General features: G+C 56.4%; 1 protein-coding gene across 1 annotated transcript in view; it reads right to left on the bottom strand.

The window, feature by feature from the left end:
• Positions 1 to 17,101, bottom strand: part of KAT2A (lysine acetyltransferase 2A) — a 109,462-nt gene extending 92,361 nt beyond the window's left edge. The window contains exon 1 of the mRNA XM_082272642.1: positions 16,828 to 17,101. Within this exon, the coding sequence (XP_082128768.1) occupies positions 16,828 to 17,058 (231 nt within the window). The 5' untranslated portion in view covers positions 17,059 to 17,101. The remainder of the gene's footprint in view (positions 1 to 16,827) is intronic.
• Positions 17,102 to 21,446: the final 4,345 nt, after the last annotated feature.

Below are 21,446 nucleotides of genomic sequence, written 5' to 3'. Positions count from 1 at the left end.
CCCTAGGTTAACACCTATGCAGTTGATTTGGTGCCTGTTAAGAGCTGAACGTAAAAACAAGAATTGCTGGGAAAAAAAATAATATTTGGGGGGGGGGGGTGTGGGGGTTCCCCCCACCCACACCAGCATACCAGGCCCTTTAGGTCTCGTATTGATTTTGAGGGAAGCCCCTCCACCTCCTGAACCATATCAGGCCACATGTCCCTAAAGTGGATGTAAACCTGACTCATAAAATTTGCCCTGGGCACATATACCTGTAGTGTTTACTTATCTCTGTTCAAGTACCTAAGTCCCGTAGCTTTCTCCTGCTCCGTTCTTCTGTTATCAGCATGATAACTTCTGACAAGTTCTCAGCCAACTGAGATAAACCAGGTGGAATTTTGAGTTGGGGGTGGGTGCTATAAATAGATTATCAGAGAGCTGGTCTATTCACAGCACAGCATGTTTCTGCCTATGCGGAGAGGAGGCGTGTGCCTTTCCTCCAATTAGCGGTCTCACAGTGTATGGCCAAACTTCCCGCCCACAATTGAATGAGGAAGAGAAAATTCTAACAGGCACCGGTTACAACAGAAGAAACTAAATGGATCAAACATCATAAAAAATTCCTTGACAGGCGGTAATAAAAACAATTAAACAATTTATAAAGATGTTTCTGCTCCCAGATAGAGATATTCAAGTAGTTATCACAAGAGGTTGTTCCTAATCATTTTTTTTCCTTTCCCTTCCCCCGTCTGTTATATTTAACTTTATTTTTCTATATATCTCCAATCCATATGAAGTGCATTTTAAGGGAGATAAAATATATGTAATATTTTACATATACAGAAGAGGAAAAAGTCATTTGATGATCCCCTGCAGATTTTGTAAGTTTGTCCACAAAGAAATGAAGGGTCTAGAATTTTCATTATAGATGTATTTTAAATGATAGAGACAGAATGTCAGAATCCAGAAAACAACACATAAACCAAATGCTATAAATGAAGTTGCAGTTCACTGAGTAAAATAAGTATTTGATCCCCAAGCAAAACATCTATACAACTATAGACTCTATAGGACTCTTCGAAGGGGTGGTGTTCTTAGGGTCATAGTCACATTTTTCTTCTTCCAAACATGGCGAGTCTCCCTCTCCTCAAAAAGACACATGTACAGTCATGCCAATAAACATCTAAAGGATTCAGAGAAGGATTGGGAGAAAGTGCTGTGGTCAGATGAGACAAAAATTGAGCCCTGTGACATTAAGTCAAGTCTTCGTGTTTGGAGGAAGAAAAATGCTGACTATGACCCTAAGAACACCATCCTACAGTCAAGCATGGAGGTAGAAACATGATGCTTTGGGGCTGTTTCTCTGCTAACTGTACAGGCCGACTTTGCCGCATTGAGGGCCTGATAGACAGGGCCATGTATGGTAAAATCTTTGGTGAAAACCTTCTTCTCTCAGCCAGAACACTGGAATTGGGTCATGGATGGGTCTCCCGCATGACAATGACCCAAAACATACCATCAAGGTAGCAAAGGAGCGGCTAAAGAAGAAGCACATTAAGGTCATGGAATGGCCTAGTCAGTTTCCAGACCTTAATTCTCTAGAAAATGTATGGAGGGAGCTGAAAATTGAGTTGCCAAGAACCTTAAAGGATTTAGAGAAGATCTGTTAAGAAGAGTGGCCCAAAACCTCTCCTGAGATGTGTGCAGAGCCTGGTCACCAACTACAAGAAACGTCTTACCACTGTGCTTGCCAACAAGGGTTTCTCCACCAAGTAATATTTTGCTTGGGGATCAAATACTTATTTTACTCACTGAACTGCAACCTAAATGAAAGCATTTGTTTTGGCTGTTTTTCCTGGATGATGTTCTGCCTCTATCATTTAAAATACACCTATGATAAAAATTTGTAAATGAGCAAACTTACAAAATCTGCAGGGGATCAAAAAATTATTTTCCCCCACTGTATATGGGTAACCCCCCTGTAACCACTTGAGCTCTGGAAGGTTTTAACCCTTCATAACCAGGCCATTTTTTGCTATTCGGCACTACGTTACTTTAACCACTTAAGGACCAAGCCTATTTCTGACATTTGTTGTTTTACAGGTTAAAATCAGTATTTTTTGCTAGAAAAGAACCCCCAAACATTACATATTTTGTTTAGCAGAGACCCTAGAGAATAAAATGGAGATCATTGCAATACTTTATGTGCAGCGGTCTTACAAATGCAATTTTTTTTTGGGAAAAACACACTTTTTTAAATAAAAAAAATAAGTAAAAAAAGTAAAGTCAGCCCAATTCTTTTGTATAATGTGAGAGATATTATCCTGAGTAAATTGATACTTAACATGTCATGCTTCAAAAATGCGCACGCTCATGGAATGGCGACAAACAACGGTACTTAAAAATCTCCATAGGCGACGCTTTAACCACCTCAATACTGGGCACTTAAACCCCCTTCCTTCCCAGACCAATTTTCAGCTTTTAGCGCTGTTGCATTTTGAATGACAATTGCGCGGTCATGCAACCCTGTACCTAAACCAAATTTATGTCATTTTTTCCCCACAAATAGAGCTTTCTTTTGGTGGTATTTGATCACCACCAGGTTTTTTCTTTTTTGGTGCACAAATAAAAAAAGACCGAAAAGTTTGAAAAAAAAAAAAAAAAAAGTTTTTTTGTTTAGGTTATAAAATTTTGTAAATAGATAAGTTTTTTCCTGCACTGATGACGCCGCAATGACAGGCACTGATGAGGAGACACTGATGGGGTGGCACTGATATGCAGCACTGATGGGCACTGATATGTGGCACTGATAGATAGCACTGATAGGCAGCGCTGATGGGCACTGATAGGCAGCACTGATGGGCACTGATGGGCGGCACTGATCGGCAATAATGGGCACTGGTGGGCGGCACTGATAGATGGCAATAACGGGCACTGGTGGGCAGCACTGATAGATGGCATTGGTGGGCAGCACTGATAGGGGTGCACCACTGGCAGGCTCTCTGAGCCCTGTTTGAAATCCATGGTGGGCATCCCTGGTGGTCATGGGTGGGCATCCCTGGTGGCTCTAGTGGCATCCCCTCCCCCCAGGGCTGCACTGGTAATCAATCATCTGATTACCAGCACAGACCCCCCCTGTGATCAGTGAGTAATTAGAAATACTCACTGATCACCCCAGCTGCAGAATCGATCCTCTGATCTTCTCCTCACTGACAGGATCTGTCAGGAGGAGAAGAGATCGAAGCCGTTACAACGGCTGTATTGACATTACATGATGGCTGCGATTGGTCACAGCCGTCATGTGATCAGGAGGGCCAATCACAGAGCCCTCCTGCCGAGTCTTGTTGCTCTGTGTCCTAGGGACACAGGCACATCGAGGCTGCGCGTGCCCGCGGCGGCGCAATCTCTCTCCTTCTGAAGGACGTTCCGGAACGTCCATTCAGAAGGACGAGACTCCCACCCGGTCGTATATGTACTATGGCCCGGGTGGGAGGTGGTTAAACATTTTTTACCGATTACCTGTTTAGAGATAAGAGGAAGTCTTGTGCTTGAATTATTGTTCTTACTCGAATGATCATGGCAATGCCTCACGTGTGGTTTGAACGCTGTTTAAATATGTGGAGGCGACTTGCGTGAGCTCGGAGGGACGCCTTCCAATTTTTTTTTCCCCCCTTTTATTTTTACACTGTCCCTTTAAAGACAAAGGGACAGTGTAAAAATAAAATGGGGAAGGGGGGCACCTCTCCCGCTGCCCATAAAAGTAATCTCATGGCACTGTGAACCTGAAAGACATCATTACCGATTTCCCTAGCGTGAATGGCGGCGGCAGCACCCAATCCGAAAATCTGCTGGGGTGCCGACATCGCAGACTCCCTGGATAGCCAAGGGTCTATATCAGTATTTGTAGCTGCTGACCTTTAATATTTTTTTTTCCCACAGCTGGAACACGGCTTTAGCCCCCGTTCACACTAAGGCGACCTGTGAGGCGACCTCCCATAGGGAAGCTGCGGACCCGTTCTAATAGGAGCGACACAAGTCGCTACGCCTTAGAAAAAGGGTCCGGAGCTTCTTTGGGGCGACCAGGAGGCGACCGCCATAGACTTCAATGTTATGAAGTCCGTGGCGGCCGCTCCGAGGTCGCGGCGCGCTGCTCGCACCGCGACCTCGGAGGTCGCGGTGCGAATTAGCGTCGCCTGCATGTGAACGGGGGCTGAAGCTGCAATTACACCTTTAATGTTTTGTGACCACTAATAAAATGGTGCAATTTCATGTCCATTTTCAAAACGAGCAAAAAAATAAATAAATAGATAAACATACCACGTCATGCACGTGTCACCATTCATTGCAAATGACACCCCAAATGTGGAAAAAATCTTTCTCACCTGGGCCTGGGGGGAGGGGAATCTCTCACCTGGGCCTGGGGGGGGGGGGGGGGAGGGAATCTCTCTCACCTGGGCCTGGGGGGGGGGGGAATCTCTCTCACCTGGGCCTGGGGGGGGGGGAACCTTTCTCACCTGGGCCTGGGGGGGGGGGGGGGGGAATCTTTCTCACCTGCGCCTGGGGGGGGGGGGGGAATCTTTCTCACCTGCGCCTGGGGGGGGGGGGGGAATCTTTCTCACCTGGGCCTGGGGAGAGGGAATCTTTCTCGCCTGGGCCTGGGGGGAGGGAATCTTTCTCGCCTGGGGGGGAGGGAATCTTTCTCACCTGGGCCTGGGGGGGGGAGGGAATCTTTCTCACCTGGGGGGGGGAATCTTTCTCACCTGGGGGGGGGGGGTCTTTCTCACCTGGGGGGGAATCTTTCTCACCTGGGGGGGGGGGGGGGAGGATCTTTCTCACCTGGGGGGGGGGATCTTTCTCACCTGGGGGGGGGGGATCTTTCTCACCTGGGGGGGGGATCTTTCTCACCTGGGGGGGGGATCTTTCTCACCTGGGGGGGGATCTTTCTCACCTGGGGGGGGGGATCTTTCTCACCTGGGGGGGATCTTTCTCACCTGGGGGGGATCTTTCTCACCTGGGGGGGGGATCTTTCTCACCTGGGGGGGGGATCTTTCTCACCTGGGGGGGTGGAAACTTTCTCACCTGGGGGGGGGAATCTTTCTCACCTGGGGGGGGGAATCTTTCTCACCTGGGGGGGGGGAATCTTTCTCACCTGGGGGGGGGATCTTTCTCACCTGGGGGGGGGATCTTTCTCACCTGGGGGGGGGATCTTTCTCACCTGGGGGGGGGGGATCTTTCTCACCTGGGGGGGGGGGATCTTTCTCACCTGGGGGGGGGATCTTTCTCACCTGGGGGGGGGGGATCTCTCTCACCTGGGGGGGGCATCTCTCTCACCTGGGGGGGGCATCTCTCTCACCTGGGGGGGGCATCTCTCTCACCTGGGGGGGGCATCTCTCTCACCTGGGGGGGGCATCTCTCTCACCTGGGGGGGGCATCTTTCTCACCTGGGGGGGGGCATCTTTCTCACCTGGGGGGGGCATCTTTCTCACCTGGGGGGGGCATCTTTCTCACCTGGGGGGGGGCATCTTTCTCACCTTGGGGGGATCTTTCTCACCTGGGGGGGCATCTTTCTCACCTGGGGGGGGGGCATCTTTCTCACCTGGGGGGGGGGATCTTTCTCACCTGGGGGGGGGGGATCTTTCTCACCTGGGGGGGGATCTTTCTCACCTGGGCCTGAGGGGGGGGATCTTTGTCACCTGGGCACTGGGGGGGGGGATCTTTCTCACCTGGGCCTGGGGGGGGGGGAATCTTTCTCATCTGGGCAACTTTCTCACCTGGGCCTGGGAGGGGGGGGGAATCTCTCACCTGAGCCTGGGAGGGGGGGAGGGAATCTCTCACCTGAGCCTGGGAGGGGGGGGGAGGGAATCTCTCACCTGAGCCTGGGAGGGGGGGGGAGGGAATCTCTCACCTGAGCCTGGGGGGGGGAATCTTTGTCACCTGGGCCTGGGAGGGGGGGGGGGGAATCTTTGTCACCTGGGCCTGGGAGGGGGGGGGATCTTTCTCACCTGGGCCTGGGGGGGGGGATCTTTCTCACCTGGGCCTGGGGGGGGGGGGGAATCTTTCTCACCTGGGCCTGGGGGGGGGATCTTTCTCACCTGGGCCTGGGGGGGGGATCTTTCTCACCTGGGCCTGGGGGGGGGGGAATCTTTCTCACCTGGGCCTGGGGGGGGGGGGGCAGGAGAAATCTTTCTCACCTGGGCCTGGGGGGGGGGAGGAATCTTTCTCACCTGGGCCTGGGGGGGAGGGAGGGAATCTTTCTCACCTGGGCCTGGGGGGGGGGGAGGGGGTCTTTCTCACCTGGGCCTGGGGGGGAATCTTTCTCATCAGAGCCTGGGAGGGGGGGGGAATCTCTCACCTGAGCCTGGGAGGGGGGGGGGGAGGGAATCTCTCACCTGAGCCTGGGAGGGGGGGAATCTTTCTCACCTGAGCCTGGGAGGGGGGGAGGGAATCTTTCTCACCTGAGCCTGGGAGGGGGGGGGGGGGAATCTCTCTCACCTGAGCCTGGGAGGGGGGGAGGGAATCTTTCTCACCTGAGCCTGGGAGGGGGGGGAGGGAATCTTTCTCACCTGAGCCTGGGAGGGGGGGGGAGGGAATCTTTCTCACCTGAGCCTGGGAGGGGGGGGGAGGGAATCTTTCTCACCTGAGCCTGGGAGGGGGGGGGAGGGAATCTTTCTCACCTGAGCCTGGGAGGGGGGGGAGGGAATCTTTCTCACCTGAGCCTGGGAGGGGGGGGGGGAATCTTTCTCACCTGAGCCTGGGGGGAGAGGGGGGGATCTTTCTCACCTAGGCCTGGGGGAAGGGGGGTCTTTCTCAACTGGGCCTGGGGGAAGGGTGGGGGGGATCTTTCTCATCTAGGCCTGGGGGAAGGGGGGGATCTTTCTCACCTAGGCCTGGGGGAAAGGGAGGGATCTTTCTCACCTAGGCATGGGGGAAGGGGGGGGTCTTTCTCACCTAGGCCTGGGGGAAGGGGCGGGTCTTTCTCAACTGGGCCTGGGGGAAGGGTGGGGGGGATCTTTCTCATCTAGGCCTGGGGGAAAGGGGGGGATCTTTCTGACCTAGGCATGGGGGAAGGGGGGGGGTCTTTCTCACCTGAGCCTGGGAGGGGGGGGGGAATCTTTCTCACCTGAGCCTGGGAGGGGGGGGAGGGAATCTTTCTCACCTGAGCCTGGGAGGGGGGGGGGGAATCTTTCTCACCTGAGCCTGGGAGGGGGGGGAGGGAATCTTTCTCACCTGAGCCTGGGAGGGGGGGGGAGGGAATCTTTCTCACCTGAGCCTGGGGGGAGAGGGGGGGATCTTTCTCACCTGAGCCTGGGGTGGAGAGGGGGGATCTTTCTCACCTAGGCCTGGGGGAAGGGGGGGGTCTTTCTCACCTAGGCCTGGGGGAAGGGGGGGAACTTTCTCACCTAGGCCTGGGGGAAGGGGGGGGGGGTCTTTCTCAACTGGGCCTGGGGGAAGGGTGGGGGGGGATCTTTCTCATCTAGGCCTGGGGGAAGGGGGGGGGGATCTTTCTCACCTAGGCCTGGGGGAAGGGGGGGATCTTTCTCACCTAGGCCTGAGGGAAGGGGGGAATCTTTCTCACCTAGGCATGGGGGAAGGGGGGGGGATCTTTCTCACCTAGCCCTGAGGGAAAGGGGGGGATCTTTCTCACCTAGGCATGGGGGAAGGGGGGTCTTTCTCACCTAGGCCTGGGGGAAAGAGGGGGGGGATCTTTCTCACCTAGGCCTGGGGGAAGGGGGGGGATCTTTCTCACCTAGGCCTGGGGGAAGGGGGGGGGTCTTTCTCACCTAGGCCTGGGGGAAGGGGGGGGTCTTTCTCACCTAGGCCTGGGGGAAGGGGGGGGGTCTTTCTCACCTGGGCCTGGGGGGGGAATCTTTCTCATCTGAGCCTGGGAGGGGGGGGGGGAGGGAATCTCTCACCTGAGCCTGGGAGGGGGGGGGAGGGAATCTCTCACCTGAGCCTGGGAGGGGGGGGGGGAACTTTCTCACCTGGGCCTGGGGGGGGGGGGGAGAAATCTTTCCCGGGGGGGGGGGAATCTTCCTCACCTGAGCCTGGGGGGGGGATCTTTCTCACTTCTCACCTGAGCCTGGGAGGGGGGGAATCTTTCTCACCTGAGCCTGGGAGGGGGGGGAATCTTTCTCACCTGAGCCTGGGAGGGGGGGAGGGAATCTTTCTCACCTGAGCCTGGGGGGAGAGGGGGGGATCTTTCTCACCTGAGCCTGGGGGGGAGAGGGGGGATCTTTCTCACCTAGGCCTGGGGGAAGGGGGGGATCTTTCTCACCTAGGCCTGGGGGAAGGGGGGATCTTTCTCACCTAGGCCTGGGGGAAGGGGGGGATCTTTCTCACCTAGGCCTGGGGGAAGGGGGGGGGTCTTTCTCACCTAGGCCTGGGGGAAGGGGGGGGATCTTTCTCACCTAGGCCTGGGGGAAGGGGGGGGGTGATCTTTCTCACCTAGGCCTGGGGGAAGGGGGGGGTCTTTCTCAACTGGGCCTGGGGGAAGGGTGGGGGGGGGGTCTTTCTCACCTAGGCCTGGGGGAAAGAGGGGGGGATCTTTCTCACCTAGGCCTGGGGGAAGGGGGGGTCTTTCTCACCTAGGCCTGGGGGAAGGGGGGGTCTTTCTCACCTAGGCCTGGGGGAAGGGGGGGTCTTTCTCACCTAGGCCTGGGGGAAGGGGGGGTCTTTCTCACCTAGGCCTGGGGGAAGGGGGGTCTTTCTCATCTAGGCCTGGGGGGGGTGGCAAATCTCTCACCTGAGCCTGGGAGGGGGGGGGAATCTCTCACCTGAGCCTGGGAGGGGGGGGGAACTTTCTCACCTGGGCCTGTGGGGGGGGGGGGAGAAATCTTCCTCACCTGGGCCTGGGGGGGGGAGAAATCTTCCTCACCTGGGCCTGGGGGGGGAGGGAATCTTCCTCACCTGAGCCTGGGGGGGGAGGGAATCTTCCTCACCTGAGCCTGGGGGGGATCTTTCTCACCTGGGCCTGGGAGGGGGGGGGGGGGGGAATCTTTCTCACCTGGGCCTGGGAGGGGGGGGGGGGAATCTTTCTCACCTGAGCCTGGGAGGGGGGGGGGAATCTTTCTCACCTGAGCCTGGGAGGGGGGGGGGGAGAGGGAATCTTTCTCACCTGAGCCTGGGAGGGGGGGGGGGGGAGAGGGAATCTTTCTCACCTGAGCCTGGGAGGGGGGGGGGGGGGAGAGGGAATCTTTCTCACCTGAGCCTGGGAGGGGGGGGGGAGAGGGAATCTCTCACCTGAGCCTGGGAGGGGGGGGGGAGGGAATCTTTCTCACCTGAGCCTGGGAGGGGGGGGGAGGCAATCTTTCTCACCTGAGCCTGGGAGGGGGGGGGGAGGCAATCTTTCTCACCTGAGCCTGGGAGGGAATCTTTCTCACCTGAGCCTGGGAGGGAATCTTTCTCACCTGAGCCTGGGAGGGAATCTTTCTCACCTGAGCCTGGGAGGGAATCTTTCTCACCTGAGCCTGGGAGGGGGGGGGGGGTAATCTTTCTCACCTGAGCCTGGGAGGGGGGGGGGGTAATCTTTCTCACCTGAGCCTGGGAGGGGGGAGGGGGAGGGAATCTTTCTCACCTGAGCCTGGGAGGGGGGGGGGGAATCTCTCTCACCTGAGCCTGGGAGGGAGGGGGGAGGGAATCTTTCTCACCTGAGCCTGGGAGGGAGGGGGGGGAATCTTTCTCACCTGGGCCTGGGAGGGAATCTTTCTCACCTGAGCCTGGGAGGGGGGGGGAATCTTTCTCACCTGAGCCTGGGAGGGGGGGAGGGAATCTTTCTCACCTGAGCCTGGGGGGAGAGGGGGGATCTTTCTCACCTGAGCCTGGGGGGGAGAGGGGGGATCTTTCTCACCTGAGCCTGGGGGGGGAGAGGGGGGATCTTTCTCACCTAGGCCTGGGGGAAGGGGGGGATCTTTCTCACCTAGGCCTGGGGGGGAGAGGGGGGATCTTTCTCACCTAGGCCTGGAGGGGAGAGGGGGGATCTTTCTCACCTAGGCCTGGGGGAAGGGGGGGGGTCTTTCTCACCTAGGCCTGGGGGAAGGGGGGGGATCTTTCTCACCTAGGCCTGGGGGAAGAGGGGGGTGATCTTTCTCACCTAGGCCTGGGGGAAGGGGGGGTCTTTCTCAACTGGGCCTGGGGGAAGGGTGGGGGGGGTCTTTCTCACCTAGGCCTGGGGGAAAGAGGGGGGATCTTTCTCACCTAGGCCTGTGGGAAGGGGGGGATCTTTCTCACCTAGGCCTGGGGGAAGGGGGGGTCTTTCTCACCTAGGCCTGGGGGAAGGGGGGGGGTCTTTCTCACCTAGGCCTGGGGGGATCTTTCTCACCTGGGCGTGGGGGGGGGGGGGAATCTTTCTCATCTGAGCCTGGGAGGGGGGGGTGGCAAATCTCTCACCTGAGCCTGGGAGGGGGGGGGGATCTCTCACCTGAGCCTGGGAGGGGAGAAATCTTCCTCACCTGGGCCTGGGGGGGGGGGGGGGGAGGGAATCTTCCTCACCTGAGCCTGGGGGGGATCTTTCTCACCTGGGCCTGGGAGGGGGGGGGAGGGAATCTTTCTCACCTGAGCCTGGGAGGGGGGGGGGGGGAGGGAATCTTTCTCACCTGAGCCTGGGAGGGGGGGGGGGAGGGAATCTTTCTCACCTGAGCCTGGGAGGGGGGGGGAGGGAATCTTTCTCACCTGAGCCTGGGAGGGGGGGGGGAGAGGGAATCTTTCTCACCTGAGCCTTAGAGGGGGGGAGAGGGAATCTCTCTCACCTGAGCCAAGGAGGGGGGGGAGGGAATCTTTCTCACCTGAGCCTGGGAGGGGGGGGGGAGGGAATCTTTCTCACCTGAGCCTGGGAGGGGGGGGGGGAATCTTTCTCACCTGAGCCTAGGAGGGGGGGGGAATCTTTCTCACCTGAGCCTGGGAGGGGGGGGAGAGGGGGAATCTTTCTCACCTGAGCCTGGGAGGGGGGGGGAGAGGGGGAATCTTTCTCACCTGAGCCTGGGAGGGGGGGGGGAGAGGGAATCTTTCTCACCTGAGCCAAGGAGGGGGGGGGAGGGAATCTTTCTCACCTGAGCCTGGGAGGGGGGGGGGATCTTTCTCACCTGAGCCTAGGAGGGGGGGGGGAGGGAATCTTTCTCAGCTGAGCCTGGGAGGGGGGGGGGGAATCTTTCTCACCTGAGCCTGGGAGGGGGGGGGGGAGGGAATCTTTCTCAGCTGAGCCTGGGAGGGGGGGGGGGGATCTTTCTCACCTGAGCCTGGGAGGGGGGGGGGAGGGAATCTTTCTCACCTGAGCCTAGGAGGGGGGGGGGGGAATCTTTCTCATCTGAGCCTGGGAGGGGGGGGGGGAGGGAATCTTTCTCACCTAAGCCTGGGAGGGGGGGGGGGAGGGAATCTTTCTCACCTAAGCCTGGGAGGGGGGGGGGAGGGAATCTTTCTCACCTGAGCCTGGGAGGGGGGGAGGGAATCTTTCTCACCTGAGCCTGGGAGGGGGAGGGAGGGAATCTTTCTCACCTGAGCCTGGGAGGGGGGGAGGGAATCTTTCTCACCTGAGCCTGGGAGGGGGGGGGAGGGAATCTTTCTCACCTGAGCCTGGGGGGGGGGGGGAGGGAATCTTTCTCACCTGAGCCTGGGAGGGGGGGGGAGGGAATCTTTCTCACCTGAGCCTGGGAGGGGGGGGGAGGGAATCTTTCTCACCTGAGCCTGGGAGGGGGGGGGAGGGAATCTTTCTCACCTGAGCCTGGGAGGGGGGGGGAGGGAATCTTTCTCACCTGAGCCTGGGAGGGGGGGGGAGGGAATCTTTCTCACCTGAGCCTGGGAGGGGGGGGGGGGAATCTTTCTCACCTGAGCCTGGGGGGGGGGGGGAATCTTTCTCACCTGAGCCTGGGAGGGGGGGGAGGGAATCTTTCACACCTGAGCCTGGGAGGGGGGGGAGGGAATCTTTCTCGCCTGGGAGGGGGGGAGGGTATCTTTCTCACCTGAGCCTGGGAGGGGGGGAGGGTATCTTTCTCACCTGAGCCTGGGAGGGGGGGAGGGTATCTTTCTCACCTGAGCCTGGGAGGGGGGGAGGGTATCTTTCTCACCTGAGCCTGGGAGGGGGGGGGGAGGGAATCTTTCTCACCTGAGCCTGGGAGGGGGGGGGAGGGAATCTTTCTCACCTGAGCCTGGGAGGGGGGGGAGGGAATCTTTCTCACCTGAGCCTGGGAGGGGGGGAGGGAATCTTTCTCACCTGAGCCTGGGGGGAGAGGGGGGGTCTTTCTCACCTAGACCTGGGGGAAGGGGGGGGGTCTTTTTCACCTAGGCCTGGGGGAAGGGGGGGTCTTTCTCAACTGGGCCTGGGGGAAGGGTGGGGGGATCTTTCTCATCTAGGCCTGGGGGAAGGGGGGGATCTTTCTCACCTAGGCCTGTGGGAAGGGGGGAATCTTTCTCACCTAGGCCTGGGGGAAGGGGGGGTCTTTCTCACCTAGGCCTGGGGGAAGGGGGGGTCTTTCTCACCTAGGCCTGGGGGGATCTTTCTCACCTGGGCCTGGGGGGGGGGAATCTTTCTCATCTGAGCCTGGGAGGGGGGGGGGTGGCAAATCTCTCACCTGAGCCTGGGAGGGGGGGGGATCTCTCACCTGAGCCTGGGAGGGGAGAAATCTTCCTCACCTGGGCCTGGGGGGGGGGGGGAGGGAATCTTCCTCACCTGAGCCTGGGGGGGGATCTTTCTCACCTGGGCCTGGGAGGGGGGGAGGGAATCTTTCTCACCTGAGCCTGGGAGGGGGGGGGGGGGAGGGAATCTTTCTCACCTGAGCCTGGGAGGGGGGGGGAGAGGGAATCTTTCTCACCTGAGCCTGGGAGGGGGGGGGAGAGGGAATCTCTCTCACCTGAGCCAAGGAGGGGGGGGGGGGGGAATCTTTCTCACCTGAGCCTGGGAGGGGGGGGGGAATCTTTCTCACCTGAGCCTAGGAGGGGGGGGGGGAATCTTTCTCACCTGAGCCTGGGAGGGGGGGAGAGGGGGAATCTTTCTCACCTGAGCCTGGGAGGGGGGGGGGAGAGGGAATCTTTCTCACCTGAGCCTGGGAGGGGGGGGGGGAGAGGGAATCTTTCTCACCTGAGCCAAGGAGGGGGGGGGAGGGAATCTTTCTCACCTGAGCCTGGGAGGGGGGGGGGGATCTTTCTCACCTGAGCCTAGGAGGGGGGGGGGAGGGAATCTTTCTCACCTGAGCCTGGGAGGGGGGGGGAGGGAATCTTTCTCACCTGAGCCTGGGAGGGGGGGGAGGGAATCTTTCTCACCTGAGCCTGGGAGGGGGGGGGAGGGAATCTTTCTCACCTGAGCCTGGGAGGGGGGGGGGAGGGAATCTTTCTCACCTGAGCCTAGGAGGGGGGGGGGAGGGAATCTTTCTCACCTGAGCCTAGGAGGGGGGGGGAGGGAATCTTTCTCACCTGAGCCTAGGAGGGGGGGGGGAGGGAATCTTTCTCACCTGAGCCTAGGAGGGGGGGGGGAGGGAATCTTTCTCACCTGAGCCTAGGAGGGGGGGGGGAGGGAATCTTTCTCATCTGAGCCTGGGAGGGGGGGGGGAGGGAATCTTTCTCACCTGAGCCTGGGAGGGGGGGGGGGAGGGAATCTTTCTCACCTAAGCCTGGGAGGGGGGGGGGAGGGAATCTGTCTCACCTAAGCCTGGGAGGGGGGGGGGAGGCAATCTTTCTCACCTGAGCCTGGGAGGGGGGGAGGGAATCTTTCTCACCTGAGCCTGGGAGGGGGGGGAGGGAATCTTTCTCACCTGAGCCTGGGAGGGGGGGGGGAATCTTTCTCACCTGAGCCTGGGAGGGGGGGAGGGAATCTTTCTCACCTGAGCCTGGGAGGGGGGAGGGAATCTTTCTCACCTGAGCCTGGGAGGGGGGGGGGGGAATCTTTCTCACCTGAGCCTGGGAGGGGGGGGGAGGGAATCTTTCTCACCTGAGCCTGGGAGGGGGGGGGAGGGAATCTTTCTCACCTGAGCCTGGGAGGGGGGGGGAGGGAATCTTTCTCACCTGAGCCTGGGAGGGGGGGGGGAGGGAATCTTTCTCACCTGAGCCTGGGAGGGGGGGGGGAGGGAATCTTTCTCACCTGAGCCTGGGAGGGGGGGAGGGAATCTTTCACACCTGAGCCTGGGAGGGGGGGGAGGGAATCTTTCTCGCCTGGGAGGGGGGGAGGGTATCTTTCTCACCTGAGCCTGGGAGGGGGGGAGGGTATCTTTCTCACCTGAGCCTGGGAGGGGGGAAGGGTATCTTTCTCACCTGAGCCTGGGAGGGGGGAAGGGTATCTTTCTCACCTGAGCCTGGGAGGGGGGAAGGGTATCTTTCTCACCTGAGCCTGGGAGGGGGGGGGGGAGGGAATCTTTCTCACCTGAGCCTGGGAGGGGGGGGGGGGAGGGAATCTTTCTCACCTGAGCCTGGGAGGGGGGGGGGGGAGGGAATCTTTCTCACCTGAGCCTGGGAGGGGGGGGGAGGGAATCTTTCTCACCTGAGCCTGGGAGGGGGGGGGGGGAGGGAATCTTTCTCACCTGAGCCTGGGAGGGGGGGGGAGGGAATCTTTCTCACCTGAGCCTGGGAGGGGGGGGGAGGGAATCTTTCTCACCTGAGCCTGGGAGGGGGGGGAGGGAATCTTTCTCACCTGAGCCTGGGGGGAGAGGGGGGGGGTCTTTCTCACCTAGACCTGGGGGAAGGGGGGGGTCTTTTTCACCTAGGCCTGGGGGAAGGGGGGGTCTTTCTCAACTGGGCCTGGGGGAAGGGTGGGGGGATCTTTCTCATCTAGGCCTGGGGGAAGGGGGGGATCTTTCTCACCTAGGCCTGTGGGAAGGGGGGGATCTTTCTCAACTGGGCCTGGGAGGGGGGGGAGGGAATCTTTCTCACCTGAGCCTAGGAGGGGGGGGGGAGGGAATCTTTCTCACCTGAGCCTGGGAGGGGGGGAGGGAATCTTTCTCACCTGAGCCTGGGAGGGGGGGAGGGAATCTTTCTCACCTGAGCCTGGGAGGGGGGGAGGGAATCTTTCTCACCTGAGCCTGGGAGGGGGGGAGGGAATCTTTCTCACCTGAGCCTGGGAGGGGGGGGGAATCTTTCTCACCTGAGCCTGGGAGGGGGGGGGAATCTTTCTCACCTGAGCCTGGGAGGGGGGGGGGAGGGAATCTTTCTCACCTGAGCCTGGGAGGGGGGGGGAGGGAATCTTTCTCACCTGAGCCTGGGAGGGGGGGGGAGGGAATCTTTCTCACCTGAGCCTGGGAGGGGGGGGGGAGGGAATCTTTCTCACCTGAGCCTGGGAGGGGGGGGGGAGGGAATCTTTCTCACCTGAGCCTGGGGGGGGGGGGAATCTTTCTCACCTGAGCCTGAGAGGGGGGGGGAATCTTTCTCACCTGAGCCTGAGAGGGGGGGGGAGGGAATCTTTCTCACCTGAGCCTGGGAGGGGGGGGGAGGGAATCTTTCTCACCTGAGCCTGGGAGGGGGGGGGAGGGAATCTTTCTCACCTGAGCCTGGGAGGGGGGGGGGAGGGAATCTCTCACCTGAGCCTAGGAGGGGGGGGATTCTTTCTCACCTGAGCCTGAGAGGGGGGGGGGAATCTTTCTCACCTGAGCCTGAGAGGGGGGGGGGAATCTTTCTCACCTGAGCCTGAGAGGGGGGGGGAGGGAATCTTTCTCACCTGAGCCTGGGAGGGGGGGGGGAGGGAATCTTTCTCACCTGAGCCTGGGAGGGGGGGGGGGAGGGAATCTTTCTCACCTAGGCCTGGGGGAAGGGGGGGTCTTTCTCAACTGGGCCTGGGGGAAGGGTGGGGGGGTCTTTCTCAACTGGGCCTGGGGGAAGGGTGGGGGGATCTTTCTCAACTGGGCCTGGGGGAAGGGGGGGATCTTTCTCACCTAGGCCTGGGGGAAGGGGGGGGGGGGATCTTTCTCACCTGGGCCTGGGGGAAGGGTGGGGGGGGATCTTTCTCACCTGGGCCTGGGGGAAGGGTGGGGGGGGATCTTTCTCACCTAGGCCTGGGGGAAGAGTGGGGGGGATCTTTCTCACCTAGGCCTGGGGGAAGAGTGGGGGGGGGGATCTTTCTCACCTAGGTCTGGGGGAAGGGTGGGGGGGATCTTTCTCACCTAGGCCTGGGGGAAGGGTGGGGGGGAATCTTTCTCACCTAGGCCTGGGGGAAGGGTGGGGGGGAATCTTTCTCACCTAGGCCTGGGGGAAGGGGGGGGATCTTTCTCACCTAGGCCTGGGGGAAGGGGGGGGGGGTCTTTCTCACCTAGGCCTGGGGGGAAAGGGGGGGGGATCTTTCTCACCTAGGCCTGGGGGGAAAGGGGGGGGGATCTTTCTCACCTAGGCCTGGGGGGAAAGGGGGGGGGATCTTTCTCACCTAGGCCTGGGGGAAAGGGGGGGGGGATCTTTCTCACCTAGGCCTGGGGGAAGGGGGGGGGGGATCTTTCTCACCTAGGCCTGGGGGAAGGGGGGGGGATCTTTCTCACCTATGCCTGGTTGGAGGGGGTATGGGTGGACAGTAAACAAAAGGTAAATAACAATGATAGTGCTTTTCTAATGGGAGAAGGCTGCAATTGGCACTCTTCAGTCTTTATGTGAAGGTCCAGTCCTCCTACAAATCACTGGGAGCTTTTCAAGCCAAAAACACACACTTGTTGGAACTGAATTGCTGTCTCCTATTTCCTGAGCAGCCTAGAGACGAATGATATACCTGTAGCCAGGGGCTGGGATGACTGGGAATAAATGATGGAGCCCTTATGGAGGGACTGGACATTGCATGAAGTGCAGTGTATGGAGAAGACCTATGAGCAGACAGGCCAGCTATGTAAATAAAGGGAAGAGCACCATGAGGTGAGGTATGGGAAGGAGGAGGGTGTTCCATCCCTCTCTATTTACCTTACACGCTGAGAACACGCCGAGCTTCTCCAGCTTCTTGGCCCTGGGAAGGGCCCTGACCTGAGCTTTCCTCTGGCTGGCTCTCTGCTGCTGGCTAAGCCCGGGCCTAGCAGGGTCACTGCTGCCCGAACTGCTCCCTGCCGCCGCCGTGGTGGTGGTCGCCGCGCTCTGTCCGCCGGCTGGAGACTGCAGGCTGCTCCGGGACTGCGAGGCCTGTACCAGCTCAGCCATAGCAACGACATACACTGCGCCGTCTATCAATAAAGCTGTTCTGTTCAATAGAGAGCAGGGCACTGACACCGCGCATGTGCGAGAAGTAGGGGATGCTGGGAAGTGTAGTCTAAGGAAAAGAAGCCCTCAGTAGAAGAGCCCAGTGATGCTTTGTGCATTGGAAATACAAGCTTGGGCTCAAGAAGTATACAGTGCCTTGAAAAAGTATCCATACACCCTGAAATGTTCCATATTTTGTCATGTTATAATCAAAAACATAAATGTATTTTAATGGGATTTTTTTTGCGATAGACCAACACAAAGTGGCACATAAATGTGAAATAGAAAGAAAATGATAAATGCTTTTCCAAAATGTTGTACAGAAAAAGTGTGGAGTGATTTGTATTCGGCCCCCCCCCAAGTCAATACTTTGTAAATCACCTTTCGCTGCAATCACAGCTACAAGTCTTTTTGGGTAGGTCTCTACCAGTTTTGCACATCTAGAGAGTGACATTTTTGCCCATTCTTCTATGCAAAATAGCTCAAACTCCATCAGATTGGATGGAGAGCATATTTTAAGTCTTGCCACAGATTCTCAATTGGATTTAGGTCTGGACTTTGACTAGGGCCTAGGCCATTCTAACACATAAATATGCTTTAACCGCTTGCCGACCGCCGCAAGTACATATACTGCGGCAGTCAGCCCCGTGCAGGCTAAGTGACGTACCGGTACGTCACTAGCCTGTGAGCCAACAGGGGGCGAGCGCGCGCCCCTGGAGGCGCGCTCCTGCCCCCGCTCGTTCATGGACACCTCAGCGCGGGTGACCGGCGGACCCGATGTCCGCCGGTCACTCGCGATCATCAGTTATAGAGGGAGAAAGGCAGGCGGCTAATGTAAACAAAGCCACCTGTCATTCTTCCCTGTGTAACAGCAGAGATCATACGGTCCTGCTATGTAGGATCGTAGATCTCTGCTGTTATGCCCCATACACACGTGCAGATTATCTGCAGACTTTTGTCTGCAGACTTACCAAAACCATATAATATGAGGTCAAATCTAAACACTTTCAATTTGTATGCAATCCGGCAGGCCCTTGCACAACATAGAAAAGGTAAGTCTGCAGACAAAAGTCTGCAGATAATCGGCACGTGTGTATGGGGCATTACACAAACAGCCACATCCCTGCACAGTAAGAAGCACGCCCCTAGGGACACACTTAACCCCTCCTTCCCCAATAAAGTTAACCCCTTCCCTGCCAGTGTCATTTTTACAGTAACAGTGCATATTTATAGCACTGATTACTGTAGTAATGTCACTGGCACCCCCAAAAGTGTCAAAAATGTCAGTTAAGGGTCCGATCTGTCCACCGCAATCTCGCAGTCCTTCAAAAAAAAAAAATCGCAGATCGCCGCCATTACTCATTAAAAAAAACAAAAATGACAAAAATCTTTCCCTTAGTTAGTAAACGCAATAACTTTTGCGCAAACCAATCAAAATACGCTTATTGCGATTTTTTTTTTTACCAAACATATGTAGCAGAAAACATATTGGCCAAAAAAGTTAAAAAATTTTGATTTTTACATTTTTTTTTGGGGGGAATTTCATATAAAAAAATGTGAAAAATATTGTTGTTTTTGCAAAATTGTCCCTCTTTTTTGTTTATAGCGCATGATCAAAAAATCGCACAGGTGCTCAAATACCACCAAAAGAAAGCTCTGTTTGTGGGGGAAAAAAGGACATCAAATTCGTTTAGGTACAGCATCGCACGACCGTGCAATTGTCCGTTAAAATCACGCAGTGCCGAATCGCAAAATAGGGCCTGGTCAGGAAGGGGGTAAAATCTTCCGGGGCTTAAGTGGTTAATCTAAACCAGTCCATTGTAGCTCTGGCTGTATGTTTAGGGTCGTTGTCCTGCTGGAAGGTGAACCTCTGCCCCAGTCTCAAGTCTTTTGCAGAGTCTAACAGGTTCTCTTCTAAGATTGCCTTGTATTTGGCTCCATCCATCTTCTCATCAATTCTGACCAGCTTCCCTGTCCCTGCTGAAGAAAAGAACCTCCAAAACATGATGCTGCCACCACCATGTTTGATGGTATGTTCACGGTGACGTGCAGTATTAGTTTTCCGCCACACATAGCATTTTGCTTTTAGGCCAAAAAGTTCAGTTTTGGCCTCATCTGACCAGGACACATTCTTCCACATGTTTGCCGTGTTCCCTAGTTGGCTTCTCGCAAACTGCACACTGGCTTTTCTGTTCCACAAAGGCCAGATTTGTGAAGTGCATGACTAATAGTTGTCCTGTGGACAGATTCTCCCACCTGAGCTGTGGATCTCTGCAGCTCCTTCAGAGTTACCATGGGTCTCTTGGCTGCTTCTCTGATTAAAGTGGAGTTCCACCCTATTTTTATACTTACCTCCATCTTCTCGCTCCGGGTCACCTGAAAAAGAAATGGATAATCGCATATTTTTTTTTTTTTTACTTACCTCGTAGCGAAGAAAATATACTTACCTTACTTCCTTCTTCCTCCTTCCTCGGCCGCGGCCCGTCGTCACTTCCTGGCTCTGCAATGATTCCTGGGAGCTGAACGTCATAGCTCCCAGGAATCATTGCGCCTGCACCGGCCCCGACGTCAGTTCCGGGTCGCGCGCGTCATCCCCTTCTAAACAGCTTCTGGGCATGCCCAGAAGCTGTGGAGGGGTGACGCGCGCGACCCGGAAGTGACGTCGGGGCCGGCGCAGAGCATCGTGGGACCACAGAAGGCGGAAGAAGACGCCGAAGAGGACGCGCTGGCTTCAAGCTGCCCACATCTGAGATGGCAGCGCTGGACAAGACGTTTGCAAGGTAAGTATTTCGTCTTGCAGGTAAGTGCAACCCGGGACAGATCAGAGGCTAGCCATTGTGGAATGCACTAGCCCTGACTGTCCCGGGGGTATTAAAAAAAAAAAAAAAAAATCCAGGGTGGAACTCCGCTTTAATGGGCTCCTAGTACTGTTTACTTGTACACTCTTTGGATTGGAAAAATGCACTGGACTGCATGTGGTGTGAACTGGCCCTTAACCACTTGCCGACTGCCGCACGACTATATACGTCGGCAGTCAGCCCCTCACAGGCAAAGAGACGTAGGGGTACGTCACTAGCCTGTGAGGCTCTTGGGAGCAAGCGTGCGCCGCCGGAGGCGCGCTCCCACTCGCTCACGGACCCCCGCGCGCGAGTGACCTGCGGACCCAATGTCCGATGTCCGCCGGTCACTCACGATCGTCGGTTACACCGGAAGAAAGGCAGGCGGCTAATGTAAACAAAGCCGCCTGTCATTTTTCCCTGTGTAACAGCACAGATCATACGGTCCTGCTATGTAGGACCATTTATCTCTGCTGTTACACTCACAGCCACATCCCTGCACAGTAAGAAGCACGCCCCTAGGGACACACTTAACCCCTCCCTCTCCAATAAAGTTAACCCCTTCCCTGCCAGTGTCATTTTTACAGTAACAGTGCATATGTATAGCACTGATTACTGTAGTAATGTCACTGGTACCCCCAAAAGTGTCAAAAATGTCAGTCAAGGGTCCAATCTGTCCGCTGCAATGTCGCAGTCTCGCATAAAAAATCTCAGATCGCCGCCATTACTCGTTAAAAAAAAACAATAAAAAAGACAAAAATGTTTCCCTTAGTTAGTAAACGCAAAACTTTTGTGCAAACCAATTAAAATACCCTTTTTGCGATTTTTTTTTTTTTACCAAACATATGTAGCAGAAAATAAATTGGCCTAAAATGTTAAAAAAAATTAGATTTTTACATTTTTTTTTGGGGGGGGGGGGAATTTCATATAAAAAAATGTGAAAAATATTGTTATTTTTGCAAATTGTCGCTCTTTTTTTGTTTACAGCGCATGATCAAAAAATTGCACAGATGATCAAATACCACCAAAAGAAAGCTCTGTGGAAAAAAAAGGACGTCAATTTCATTTGGGTACAGCGTCGCACAACCGCGCAATTGTCCGTTAAAGTCACGCAGTGCCGAATCGCAAAATAGGCCCTGGTCAGGAAGGGGGTAAAATCTTCCGGGGCTTAAGTGGTTAATCTAAACCAGTCCATTGTAGCTCTGGCTGTATGTTTAGGGTCGTTGTCCTGCTGGAAGGTGAACCTCTGCCCCAGTCTCAAGTCTTTTGCAGAGTCTAACAGGTTCTCTTCTAAGATTGCCTTGTATTTGGCTCCATCCATCTTCTCATCAATTCTGACCAGCTTCCCTGTCCCTGCTGAAGAAAAGAACCTCCAAAACATGATGCTGCCACCACCATGTTTGATGGTATGTTCACGGTGACGTGCAGTATTAGTTTTCCGCCACACATAGCATTTTGCTTTTAGGCCAAAAAGTTCAGTTTTGGCCTCATCTGACCAGGACACATTCTTCC

The sequence above is a fragment of the Pelophylax lessonae genome (genome assembly GCF_965119305.1).
Source record: "Pelophylax lessonae genome assembly, chromosome: 11".
Taxonomy (NCBI): Eukaryota; Metazoa; Chordata; class Amphibia; order Anura; family Ranidae; genus Pelophylax; species Pelophylax lessonae.
The sequence above is the reverse complement of the archived record's forward strand: the minus strand, read 5'-3'. Positions and strand labels throughout refer to the sequence as shown.